Below are 13,740 nucleotides of genomic sequence, written 5' to 3'. Positions count from 1 at the left end.
CCCACGCAGGGCTCCCACACCCACTGCACACTGGATGTGCACCCCACGCCCTGTGCAGAGGCGGCACAGTCCAGGGGCTATGCAGAAGACATATGGCCGCTGGCCCCAAGACCCTGTTTCTGCCAGGGGGCAATGCCAACTTGGGCAATGCCCTCCACTAACCCCCAAGAGATGGGGCCTGGTTGAGTCTTCGAGGTGGGAGAGCCCCCATCCCTTGTCAGGGCTGCATGGTGTGCCTGCCCCCAGGGCTCGGTACCTGTCGGCCTTCGCTCCGCCACACCCCGTTCACAGTCTTTGTCGGCGCGATGGTCACCACGGGGGGCGTGCTCGGCACGCTGTGCCCGCCCGGCGGCACGATGATGGGGCCCATGGGTCCTCGCTTGGGCGTGCTGGCCGGGGAGCTGTGGTTGGTGGCTGGCGAGGAGACGGGCGAAGACTCGCTGCTTATCGAAGACCCTTTGAAGAGAGCAAGAGAAGACGGGGTGAGCAGGGGAACCTCAAAGCCAGCCTATAAGTACCTGCCATGCTGGGACACTCAGGGAAAGGTTACCTGCTGGTCCTGAGCCAGGCTCCATCAGCCAGGCCAGCAACCAGGCGCTGGGAGAGTAGATGGCATCCATTTGGGCAACCCTCCTCCATCCAGAGCCATCACCTATGAGTGCCTTTGAAATGGCCAGGAGTGTATGCCCAGGGCCTGATCCATTACGGTGCTGAGGTTCTCCAGCTATTGAGGATGCCAAGCACCAAAGCCACTAAGAAACACCCTTGAAGGGCTGGCATCTGTTCTCAGCCTCACTGGGCTTGAGTCCAGAGTCGGGGGCCATCACCGGAGCCCTCCCGGAGAAGACATGAGGGTTGGGTTGGGGGACAGGCCAAAAAGGGGACTCCCTCATGTCAAAGGAGCAGCGATACCACGATAACTCCCTGCAGACACACGGAGGGTGCAATCAGGGGACCCTTTGCTGGCTGTGCTTTTGCACCGAAGCTGACTGGGAGAAAAGGGGCTTTTCCACCCAAAGAGGAGTGAAACGATGTGGGTGCAGTGGTCCCCAAGGTGCAAGCCTTCTGGCAGCGGGACACGTGGCCAACCAGGCCGAGCTGGCAGAAGCTGTGCTTGTTTATGAACCAGAAGCACTGTGCCTGGCCACGGTTACAGACCCCTTTCCCGTGGCTCTCGGAGACAGCAGGCACTGCGGCCCCTCTGTCCATTTGTCCCCAGGCCCGGCTAGTTGGTAAAAGCCGGGCACCCAGACAGCTCCTGGAGGTGAGGGATGGTTAATCAAGTGCTTGTTGCTCCTGCCCAGGCGACACGCTGTCATAAGGAGAGGATTCAACCGGCCCGGCTCTCCACCCCCCCGGCGGGAGTGGGACTACAGCACACGGAGGAGCCGCGCGGCGGCTGAAAGGGTTTGGAGGCATCAAAAGCCATTAGCTGTTTATTTATAATTCAATATCCCTTTGTTCAGCGCGCGGCATCGTCGGCGCGTTGCAAGGGACGGTGTCTGCTGGGAAACCATTTGGCTCTCATTAGGGAGTGCTCGCTCAGCGGTAAAAGGCTCTGCCGCACGCTGTGTAAATGGCCTGGAATGGATCCGCTCGTCTCTGCTTCCCTGGGAAGAGCTCCGCCGCCCCCGCGGCGCCAGCCCCCTCCGGGGCTGCTCCCCGGAGCCCGGCGTGGCTGCCCCGGCTCCGCGGCACAGACAGGCCGTGCCGCGGGTACCAGCGAGGCCTGCAGTCGCTCTGCCCTGTCCCTGGGAAAGTGGATCCAGCTTCCAGCAGCGCTCAGGGGCCCTTCGTGCTGTGTCCTGGGTGTCGGGGGGGAAAAAATTAAACCGCAGTGGATGTGGGTGGTTTTTAAAGCAAGCCTTTTGCTGGGGCAGGGCTGTATTTCCTGGAATAAATGGGCCTAGCTTTTCTCTCCCTAAACCCTGGCCCAGGGGAGTGATTTTCAAGGACATCTGCACCTGGGGGGCGGCTTTCAGGAGCCTCTGCATGGCACAGCTGTGTCTGCCATCGAGCTCTCCAGCCAGGGCACCCGTGCCCAGGACAGAAGTAGCTCCTGGCACGAAGGCCTTTGCTCTCAATGCCGACAGGCTTCTCCAGACCCGTGCAACATGAACTTCCCCCCATACCTCCACCATGCACAGATGCTGCTAGGACGCTGCCAGGACTCTGCGACCACTGGTGGGTCTAAAGCCATCTTGGAGATCTCCCCCAGACCCACTATTCGGGCCCGTTCAGAGCCCGGTTCATGTGACGGCCCTCTGGTAGCTGGAAGTGCACATCAGGGACGCAGATGTCACCTCTGCCAGCGGTTCAAGGTCTCTCCTATGGTGTTTCAAGCCAGCTGCGGTGGGACGGGGTATCCTCAAGGTTTCTCCGGCGGTTCCTCAAGGCAGCTGCGGTGAGGTGGGGAGTCCTCGGTTCCAGGATCAGCAAGGAGAGGCATATTTTTGGGCCTCTGCCCAGCTGACCACGAGTGACCGTGAAGCCGGAGTGACTTACAAGCCTAGAGGTTGTACTACAGTCATTTCAGACCTGTCTCTCCAGTCCGCACCCTGAGTCCCAGCACGACCGCAAACCACAGCCAAATACTTCGGTGGGAGAGAGCAAACTGCCTGGCTAGCTGGGCCGCGCTAGATAAATAAGGAAACAGGCTCCTTCCTGACCCCTGGCGAGATTGCCCCACGGTGTGCTGCACGGAGATTAGATTTCTTTTATATAAACATGTGGAACAACAGCCTTATCTCTGCTTGGAAAAAGTCCCAGCTACTTTCCAAACCCCGCTCTATGCTTTGATCCCGCCGCCCCCTGCGGCTGGTAACCGGCCATATAAAGCAATACTTCCTTCTCCAAGGCACCGGGTTTGTCCGTGCCAGGGACATCAGGAGCACTCGAAGAATAACAGGGTGAGAAGCTGCCTGCCTCCGTGCTGCAGCACTTCTCCGGGGCAGGGCAGCTCAGCTTGTGATGCTATTATACTCAGGTGACCCCCTCTCCGGTCTAATAGGGGTTGTGTAAGTCATCCGTTCAGCCAAATACTCCCAGCAAATTTCTTCAGGGAACCAGTCAGGGGTCGCTAAATAAGACTCGAGCAGCAGCCACGCAGGAAGGAGAAAGAAGAGCTGGAGAGAGGCTCAGCTCCAGGATACCTCCCCCCAGCTCTTCCAACCCAACCGGCGTGGCGCCGCGAGCCAAGAAGGAGGCCGATCGCTGCGTGCTGCCCGGGGGCCCGATGCCCTGTGACGGTGACCGCTTTCTTTCAAGAGGAATCGGCCGCCTCTTGCAGCCGTGGCCGCAAACGTCCCCCCGAGCGAGCCGCAGCGCTCCGAGACACGAGGAGGGAACGCGGCGGCGGTCTCTGCAACCCTGGGGCACAGCTCTGGCATTATTTGCATAATACATCTGTATTTTAAATTACACCCGCCCCGGGGAGGCGGGTGATATTTGCAAGGCAAAAATAAAAGCTCTGAAATGGAATTAAAGTAGCGAGCGCCGCGCACAGAGCGGAGAAAGGCTGGAGCAGCCATACAAACAGGATGCTAGCTAGGACCTCATCCGGCACCGCACCGCGAGGTCCCAGCGCGTGAAACTGCTTGGGAAGGGCTGAGATTCTGCGCTCCTGAAAGGCACGGTGGGGCTCGAGAAAGCCGAGGCCACCTGGGTAGCAGCAAGACAGGCCACGATGCCCTGCCAGGGCTGGTACCAGCCTACCAGGACTGATTCTGGATGCAAAAGGGTTCATTCAGCCCTCGAGCCCCTCCGGCCTTTGCAGAGGCAGCCAACAAGGGGCCGAGTTTTCTGGTGGTGCAAAGATGCAAACCTGCCCGGTGGGCATCTTTGATGCCTACAGAGCATTTGGTCCAAGTGTGCAGATCGGTCCTCACTCCGATAGCCAGAGCGCTCCCGGCCTGCCGGGGACCGTCCCGTCGCTGCTCTCCTGGGCTGCGCTGACGCCAGCAAGGAAGGGGTGAATGTCATTCCTGCTCTCCTGCGTCGGTCCCGCTCCCTGGTCCACAAGCAGCTCCTGAGCTCTGGGCATGGGACTGGTGCCAGCCCTGTGTTATTTCACGCCCCCCAATACAGAAAATGGGCCTGGAGGCGTAGTGCACTCTCAGGAGGGCAAAGAAAGCCCCAGCTCAGATGGCAAGGACCTTCCAGACCACTGAGTCTGGTCCCAGCATTAGGAGATAAGAGGGTCCCACGACCTCAACGAGAGCTGAGCTCCAACAAGGGTTGTCCATCGCTGCTGTGCAAACCCTACTGCACTCACCTTGCTCATAGGCCTATGGAAAGCTCTCCTTGGAGGGGGGAACCTCGTGCAAAGGGCTCAAGATCTCAGGAACTACTATGTAATGACACTGCCATCAGGTGATGAGGAATGAAATCCCCCTGGGCTTTCACCGGGTGCCAGACCCTCAGCCTACACCCTAACCCTATGGTGGGATGCTTTTGGCCAGGCGCGCCAGCCGAAGCGAGCTCCTCCGAGACGGAGAGTGCAACGGGGACGGGAGTGCGAGTCCCACAAGAGGAGCAGAGAGGCAACGGTTCACCCAATGCGGAGTCCAGCGGACTTGGCCCGGTCAGCCGGAGGAAGGAGCGAGACGGGAAGGGTGAGCGGAGCAGCAATCCCACCACGCCCAGGCGGGGAGCGGCGCTGCGCGTGAATCTGCCTTATTAATTATTCCTGAGTCGCTTCGAATTGCTTTCATTTTCGAGAGCGGCGAGAATCGGGGAGAGAAAGGCTGCCCACCACAAAGGAAGCAGCCGATACGGATTTGACACCCACTGAAGTCTATCTTGTCAGCGCAAGGCCAACAACAATTAGCAGCCTAATCCCCTCTGAGCTGGGAAGCCATTACTCACCACGCGATAGCGTTAACAATCAATACCATCACAATGAGCCGGGCAATTAATGAAGCTAAAGTCTTACTTCAGAACCTTAATTCTCGCTGTGTGGCTTTAAACGGGAGGGTTTGTGATCGTTATAATTAACTGGTGGTATTCAGCCAGGAGTTAGTCAATGAGACTAATCTGGATTGGAGATGACAAGAGGCGCAGTGTGACGGTGTCACCTTTGTTGTTTGACCTCCCGCTTTCCGCTCGGTGATAGCAGATTAGCAGGCGAGGCTGACAGGCAAATGTAATTAACAGCTGAGACCCCGAAGGGGGGCTGGGGGGAGCAAGCCAGACCCGGGAGCGTACAAAGCAATCAGCTGATGAGGCCTCGGTGCCTCCTTTGTGCCGCCGAGCTACCCCCCCGCTGCTCCTCCTTGCAGGGAGGAACTCGAAACGAGAAACGAGACAGGTTTCTGGCCGGCCAAAAACAGGGCCGCGGGGTGGTTTGAACTCGCACCCGGCACTGCGATGGCCGGAGTCACGTGACAAAGCGGCCTCGTGGCTGGCCCGAGCGTGAATGTCCACAGCAGCGACGCTTCCGGGTTAAGAGGTGACTCACTGTCTGCCTTCCTGCTCCTGTGCCAAGGGCACGGCGGGGGGTAGGAGTCAGGACTCCCGGGGGTGCTCCCAGCAGGGCCTGGCTGCGAGCCGTACCCGAGTGCCTGTGCCTGCACCAGTGCCGGGCTCCTCCAGCTTCTGGGGGCCTATCCCATAGTTCCTAGTGCAGCGGGGAGCTGCGCCACTCTAGGACTCCTCCTTAGCAAATTGTGGGAGGGCTTGTCTGTCCCTCTGGGGGAGTGCATGAGGACTGGCTCTCATAGGGGACTTCGACCCCCCCAACATTTGCTGGGAGGGCAAGAGAGCAATGCACGGGCAAGCCAGGAAGTTTTTGGAGAGCACCGGGGACAACTTTCTAGTGCAAATGCTGGAGCGGCCAACTAGGGGCTGTGCCCTTTTTGATCGAATTAATTGGTGGGAAATGTAGTAGTGGATGGCATCTTGGGCAGCCATGACCATGAGATGACTTGAGTTCAGGATCTTGAAGAAAGGAAGGATGGGGAGCAGCAAAGTGAGGACCCTGGACTTCAGAAAAGCGAACTGCGAGACTTCATGGGCAGGATCCTCTGGGAAGCCAGAGCGAGGGGGAGAGGGGTCCAGGAGAGCTGGCTGGACTTGAAAGAAGCCTTCCTGAGAGTGCAAGAACAAACCATCCCGACGTGCAGGAAGACTAGCAAGTATGGCAGAAGACCAGCTTGGCTCAGCAAGGAACTCTCCAGGAAACTAAATCACAAAAAGGAAGCTTATAAGAAGTGGAAACTTGGACAAATAACTAGGGGAGAATATAAGAGCTTTGTTCAGGCATGCAGGGATGAAGTCAGGAAGGCCAAAGCGCAACTGGAGTCGCAGCTAGCAAGGGATGGGAGGGGGGACCAGAAGGGTTTCTACAAGCGTATCGGTAGCAAGAGGAGGATCAGGGAAAGCGTGGGTTCCTTCCTGAACAGGGAGGCAACCTGGTGACAGAGGATGCAGAAAAGGCTGAAGTGCTTAATGTCTTTTTTGCCTCAGTCTTCACAGGCAAGGTCGGCTCCCGGACTGCCGCACCGGGCAGCACAGTCTGGGGAGGAGGTGAGCAGCCCTCGCAGGTGAAAGAGCAGGTTAGGGTCTATTTAGAAAAGCTGGATGTGTACAGGTCCATGGGGCGGTGGGGGCTGAGGGAGTTGGCTGATGTGATTACAGAGCCACTGGCCATCATCTGTGAAAAGTCACGGTGATCAGGAGAGGTCCCGGATGATTGGAAAAGGGCAAACACAGTGCCCGTATTTAAGAAAGGAAAGAAGGAGGATCCAGGGAACTACAGACTGGTCAGCCTCGTCTCAGTCGCTGGAAAAATCATGGAGCAGATCCTTAAGGAATCCATTTCTAAGCACTTGCAGGAGAAGAAGGTGATTAGGAACATGCATTCACCGGGGGCAAGTCGTGCCTGACCAACCTGATCGCCTTCTCTGATGAGATGACTGGCTCTGTGGAGGTGTGGAGACCGGCAGATGTGGTGTACCTTGATTTTAGGAAGGCTTTTGATATGGTTTCCCACAGCATTCATGCAGGCAAGCTAAGGAAGTACGGGCTGGATGAATGGACCGTAAAGTGGATAGAAAACTGGCTGGAGCATCGGGCTCAGGGAGTAGTAATCAACGGCTCAATGCCTAGTTGGCAGCCAGTATCAAGTGCAGCCCACTAGGTTGGTCCTGGGGCTGGTTTTCTTCAATGTCTCCATTAACGATGCGGACGATGGCATGGAGCGCACCCTCAGCAAGTCTGCAGGTGACACCAAGCTGGGGGGAGCAGTAGATGCACTGGAGGGCAGGGCTAGGATTCAGAGTGACCTGGACACATTGGAGGGTTGGACCAAAAGGGATTTCATGAGGTTCAACAAGGACAAGTGCAAAGTCCTGCACTTAGGAGGGAACAATCCCACGCACCAGGACAGGTCGGGGGCTGACGGGCTGGGCAGCAGCTCTGCAGGAAAGGACCTGGGGGGACAGGGGACAAGAAGCTGGATATGAGCCCGCAGTGTGCCCTTGGTGCCAAGAAGGCTAATGGCATCCTGGGCTGCATGGGTCGGTGTGCCTCCAGTAGATCCAGGACAGTAATTATTCCTCTCTGTTCAGCACTGGGGAGGCCACATCTGGAGGCCTGTGTCCAGTTTTAGGCCCCCCCCACTACAGAAAGGATGTGGATAAAAGGGAGACAGTCTAGCAGAGGGCAATGAAAATGGTGAGGGGGCTGGGGGGCATGACTGGTGAGGAAAGACTGAGGGAACTGGGCTTATTTAGTCTAGAAAAGAGGAGACTGGAAGGGGACTTAATAGCAACCTTCATGTACCTGAGGGGGGTTCAAAGGAGGGTGGAGTTGGACTGGTCTCAGTGGGGGCAGATGACAGAGCAAGGAGCAATGGGCTCCAGGTGCAGCAAGGGGAGTTTAGGTTGGATATTAGGAAGAGTTTTCTCCCTAGGAGCGTTGTACAAAACTGGAACAAGTTACCCAGAGAGGTGGTGGACTCTCCATCCTTGGAGGTTTTGAAGCCCCGGGTAGACAAAGCCCTGGCTGGGGCAATGTAGTTGGGGCTGGTCCTGCTTTGAGCAGGGGGCTGGACTAGATGGGACCTCCTGAGGTCTCCCAGCTCTCATTATCTGGGATTCAATGACTGGGAAGGCACTGGAGGAGCATCAACAAGGATGCAGCCAAATTGTGTGTGGGGGTTACTAGCCTGGGTGAAAGCAGCCCTCAGGCCAATACCAGCAAATCCGGGTTGGAAGCAGGGCCTACATGGGGGAAGGGGAGCTTGACAGGCAGAATGAAAGCAGCAAAACTCCTTCTCCGTCCCCAGGGACTCAGGGCTCAGCCAGCCTCTGAGCAGGACAGGCCAGGCTGGCAGGGCGTGCACGTTGCTCGCTCTCGAAGAATAAAGCATACATCTATTTGGGGGTTGCCCGATGTAGTCGCAACTCAGAGCCTGCCGACCCAAGGCAGTCACTGTGATTTGTAAGGGCTGACCCTGTTGCTTCACCTGAGACTACCCACACACACACACACCCCTAAGACACTGCCCAAACTTCGACCTACAACCCAAAGGGAGATGCAGGGTGGGAGGGGAACCAGGCCAAAGTCGTCCCCAGGAGACCGCAGCATGGACAAACACTGAATTGCTGGAGCCCCCGAGAGAGACAGGAGGGGCCTTGGGGTCCGGAGAGCGTCTCCGCAGCCTCCTGGGTGTCAGATTCGCTCCACACTGCAAACCTCATTGCACACACTTTGAACTCGGAGAGCTCAATTTGCACCAATTTGATCCCAAGAGCCACGCAAAGCAGCCCCCTGCTCCTAGGAACTGGCTCCTGCCCCTCTGAGCCCACATGCCCCCCTCAAAAGACGGGGGAGGAAGTGTGTCGCTCTAATCTCTGCTGGGCACCGTGCCCCTGCCCAGCCCTTGTTGTTCCCTGTGTTTTGTATTGAGCTGTTGACCAGCAGAAAGAAAATCCCAGCCCAAATCCCCTGTGTAGCTCGTGGTTGGGGATTATGTGGCTGGGCTCGCACCCAGCGCCTTGTACCCAGTTTGGGCCTCCAGAGACAAAGCAGGTGTTCATGGACCGCGTGCCTGCCCACACCCAGCTATGCCCGAGGACCTACTCCCATGCACAGCCCTCCTTTCCCAGCCTCCAGGCTTTGGCAATGCTGCCGTGCTAATCTGGGGTTGGAAAGCAAAGGACCCCAGGGCTGGATCCTGCCACGGCTTCATGCAGACCCATTAGGGCCTGAGCCTTTCAAACGTGATCCCAGGCACGTCCAGGAGAACGCGGCAGCCGGGTCCAGCGTCGGTGACTGCAAAACCAGCCGACTCGGCCCCCTGGTGAAGGGAGAGCCGGCACCCATCACCCCCCTCCCCTTCCTATCGCCGAGCCCCCATTCTCCCCCCACCCTAATCTCAGATATCACACGTCTGGAAGACGAGCCGTCTCAGAGAGCCACGCAGGCGGAGAAACCCAACGATAAGGAAGGATTTGGCAATCAAATTATACAGTAGTTAAATCTAAATCAACAGGGGGAAAAAATGTGGCTTTTCATTAGGAGCCCAATTTGCCGGGCCCGGCATTTGTGCGCGGCCGGGGTGGGGAAAGCGGCAGCATACGCGAGGGGAGCGGGAGCTCGGGAGAGAAAACTCGAGCATCGGGAAATCAATGTCACCATCCGCTAATGCTGCATTTGAAGGGCTAAGCAGGGAGACGGGGCTGCGCGGGAAAGGGGGGTCCGGGGGGGCATCCATCGCATCCCACAATTGATTCTCCTCTCCCCGTGAGCGGGAGCCAGCATGGGGCAGGGGCTGCCACCCCCGCGAGCAGCTCCCTTTCTGCCAAGAAGGGTCTGCGTGTGTGATTAATGCGCTCCTCGGAGAGGACAGGTAATTTCCACCTTCATTATCGGCTAATCCTCTCCCGTGGTGATCCATCTCCCCCCGACGTCTCAAGGTCTGATCAGACCCTTTGATTCTGCTCAACGGTTCACCTGCCGGCCCTAGGCGCTGGGAAGTGCGGCATAGTGATGGACGCTGCAGCCTGGACCCCCCCAACCCCACCCCACACCGCCCGCCCTCCCTCCAGAGCCGCCTGCCCTTCCCGAGCGCCAAGCCGTGTTCTCACTGTGACGGGAGCAGAAAGAAGAAAATCAGCTCGCCCCGCATACCAGATGGGCTGCCGACCAGGAAATGCTGCGCAGGCCAGGAGGGGCTGGGAGAGTGGCACCGGGAAGCTGACAGTGCTGAGTCCCCTGCGCCTGCAGGGGTATCACCTCTGCCCCGCCGGCTCTGCAAACCGGCCCCCTGGCTCTGGGCGCTCGGAAGAGGCAGCGCTCCCCTAATAGGATCAGCACCGCAGTGATCCAGGATTAGCAGGTCAGGCTGGGAGCTGCCACTCCATCCCTACGAGACCCACAGGCAACTGGCGTGGCTCCCAACGGGAGCTCTGGCTACCGACAGAGACGCCGGCCCCGCAAGGGTCCCACCTGGGAGAGAGAAATGGCGCCGTGACACCTAGAGAAGCCTCCTTACCCCGCAACAAGGCATGGATGCATTGCTCTGCGCCCCCCACTCCCAGCCCAGCTGGGAGCAAGTCGCACTCACAACCCACTGGGAGATGTGTTAGGATGGCTGGCAGGCCTCTGTCACCCTGCATCCCGGGTCCGAGACCCGTCGCTACAGCGCTGCCATCCCAGGGGCGCGTGCGGGCATGATCCAGCCCGCCTGCTCCACCCTCCAGCAGGTCCTTCGCGCCCTTTGTTCTCCTGGGCCACGTCTCCAAGCCTGGAGCCTGCCACAGTCGCACCCTCCATCCTCCTGCTGGGGCCATGTGCTCCGTCGGGCTGGGCTCCCGTGAAATAGCCCATTACGGAGACAAATACTCAGCCGTGCGTCTCCTGGCGCCGGCGCCCAGCCGGCGCTGACTCTGTTATTTAGCAGGGCAGTTCGGCGGGTGCACGAACACATTTCAGAGCCTTAGGAAAAATCACATTGCACTGAAGCGAAGCAGCCCATTGCGGGGAAGGACAGACTCTCTTCTCCCCGTGCTTCCTCTCGGGGCGCGGCAAATGAGACGGCATTTGGATTACTCCGTCTGAATTGAATTTCTAAACTGCCCCCTCGAGACACGACGCCGAGGAAAGACATTAGCCCGTGAAACGGCGGCGAGAGCGAACGCCATCCGAGGGCTAAAAATAAAGAGGGAGCTTTCCGCCAGGGAGGCAGGAGATGGAGGGAGGGGGCGGGAGATGGCAGCTTTGAAGGGGGTAGGGGGATGGGGGTGGACGTGGTGCTGGGCACCACGGAGAGAGCCGGCTGGGACAGAATGGGACCCACCCCTTCCACAGTGACAGCCTCCCTGTGGGTCCCGGAGCCAAGCACCTTCTGCTCCAGCTTTGCCCCCTTTGCCAGCTTGGTCCCTAGGAGCTAACTCTGGCAGCACCAGCTGACTCAACATCCCTGCTCACGGGTGCCAGCCAGTTGTTGAGCACCTCTCCCATGCTCCGGTCCCACGGAGGGTTTGGCAACGCCCTCCAAAACCAGCTGGGATCCTACTCCCAGCTCAGAGCAGCTCCCAGCACCCCGGGGAGGTGACATGCTACAGCCAGGCATTTATGCAGGCGTAACCTACCCTACTGGTGGTGTGAGCAAGAGGGCACGTGACGTAGCGCTCTGCACTTGTGAATGGTGTTGGGATGGAGTGCAGAGCTCTCCAGGGAAAAGCCAGGGGTAAAATTCCCCTGGGGTAAGCACCATGTGTTTGCTTCCAGCCCAGGGCAGGTCTTTGCTGAGGGCAAACCCAGCAGCGGGGTGTAGCCATAGTGCAGAGGAAAAGGGTGATGCCTGCTCCAAGGGAACTGGTCTGCCTGGTCCCGCCTGCTCTGGTATTAGTGTGTTGCGTGTCCTGGCCCTTCTTGGCTGTGCATTCAGGCTGGCTTTCTCTACCTAAAGGGCAGAGAGATCCCGAGAGGAGGAGGAGATCCTTGGTCACACTGCCAGGTCTCGATGCTGCACTTGTTGGAGGTGGCTTTTGCCTGCTAAAATATGGACAAGCCTTGCCAGCATCTTGAGATGCAGCCTGTCCCTGGCTTGCCCTCCAAAGCTACCTGCCCAATGCAAACAGAATAAGGGCAGGTCAGGCAGGATGCCCAGCCCCCCAGGACAGGGTAAAGCCTGCTGCACGGACTGGCAGGATTCCTGTCCCCCTGGGGCCGAGCCCCAGGCCAGTCTGAGTCAGTAAAGCCTGGGGCACCTGCTGGCAGAGTCGTGAACAGGCTGCCTCTCCTGGCACGCAGCGGGCACCATGCTTTGTACCCAGGATACCAGCCCCTGGTCTGCATTCACCCTGAATGCCCCCCTGGGCTGCTGGGTGCCGACATAGCAAGTAAGGGGCTAGAGGAATGTGCAGCCACTGGTGTGTGTAAAGCCCTGAGATTTCCATATGCAAAAATAGTTGATTATCTTGATAAATGCACCTGGAGACTGATAACAAAATATATCAGATTTACCCAAAGAACCTAGTCTGCCTGGAGACTGATGCTCTTTTCAGGCTATTTCTCAGTCTCACACCCCTAAGCTGCCTGCCCTGACCTCTTTATCTCCTCCCCCATGCCTCCCCAGCTAGGGGGAGAATTACCAGTGGAAAAGCAGGTTTGTGCACTCTCAGCTGACAGATCCAGAGGCCTGGCCAGGGGAGGCGCACGCAGAAGATCCCTGCTTGGGTTATGCCCTTTGCAGTGTGGAAAGCAAAGACCCTGCTGGTTCTCCTTATCCCTGGCCACAGCAAAGCATCTGTCTAGGATTCCTGCCACTGCCAGGGCAGGGGGTGTCCTCTTCGCCAGGGGGGTATCAAGAGGCTAGCAAAGAGCCTCTGAGCTGACCCCAGGCAGGATCCAGCCTGAAGCACCTGGGATCGCAGCCCAGGGAAGCCTGCAAAGCCAGGCATAGCATCGTTCCCGGAGGCCCTGGCCATGGCAGGGAGAGGGGTTATATTATCAAAGCTGACTGTGATCCAGAGCAAGCCCTGCACCCTCCTCCATCCAGAAGCCCCTGCCCAGGCCAGGCGGTGCTCGGTGCATTGACACGCTGTTCCTCACATGGTGTCCCAGCCGCAGCACATGCTTTCCGTGTGAGCTGGCCAGAGCCCAAGGGCACCTGACCTCCAGGGCAGGGCGCCCGCAGGGTTAACATGGGGCAGGGTTTAAATGACAGTGGGAGCAGGTCCAGGGGCATGTGGTTGCTGCTGCCCAAACAGGAGCTTGTACTGACTGGAGTAACAGGGCTGTGGCCAGATGCCAGGGTAACGGGCACATAACCCCTTCCTATGGGACAGCACCAATGACCCTGAGAGTCCTTTGCATGGGCCCCCGCCCCCATCCAGTTAGAAAAAGGCTCCTTTCTTTTACTGTGCAGCAAGGCCACATGCTGCCAACAAGCTGCCATGCACAACCCCAGAGGCAGTCGCATCTCAGCCCTTGCTGAACGATCCTGCGGTGTTCCACCCCAGAAGTGGCTGCCTCTCGGCTCCAGGACCAAGGGCAGCTGTGTCACCGTGAGAAGCGGTTTGTGAGCCAGGTTTGCAAAGAGCTACGAGATGCTGGGGTCAGCGATGCTCAGGAAAAGCAGAACTGCACGGTCCTGGGTCCTCAGCGCTCCCCTCTTCCAGCACGTGCTGTGTATGAGGTGGAGAGGGAAGCCCTTCCTGACCCTCGCACCGAATCACCCTGGAGCCTGAGGCTCGCCGGGGTGGCCTGTGGTGGTGCTGAGTTCTAGCA

At 58.4% G+C, this 13,740-nt stretch overlaps 1 protein-coding gene across 2 annotated transcripts in view; it reads right to left on the bottom strand.

Moving 5' to 3' along the window:
• GSE1 (Gse1 coiled-coil protein) overlaps nucleotides 1–13,740 on the bottom strand; it is a 188,332-nt gene that overhangs the window by 20,750 nt on the left and 153,842 nt on the right. For both annotated transcript variants that reach the window (XM_090061840.1, XM_090061841.1), the window contains exon 4: nucleotides 257–456. In XM_090061840.1, the coding sequence (XP_089917966.1) occupies nucleotides 257–456 (200 nt within the window). The remainder of the gene's footprint in view (nucleotides 1–256; nucleotides 457–13,740) is intronic.

This window comes from Crocodylus siamensis, chromosome 9 (assembly GCF_052110815.1).
Source record: "Crocodylus siamensis isolate JL-2025a chromosome 9, ASM5211081v1, whole genome shotgun sequence".
In the NCBI taxonomy this organism is placed as follows: Eukaryota; Metazoa; Chordata; order Crocodylia; family Crocodylidae; genus Crocodylus; species Crocodylus siamensis.
Note: the sequence above shows the minus strand (reverse complement) of the source record. Positions and strands in the feature narration are given on the sequence as shown.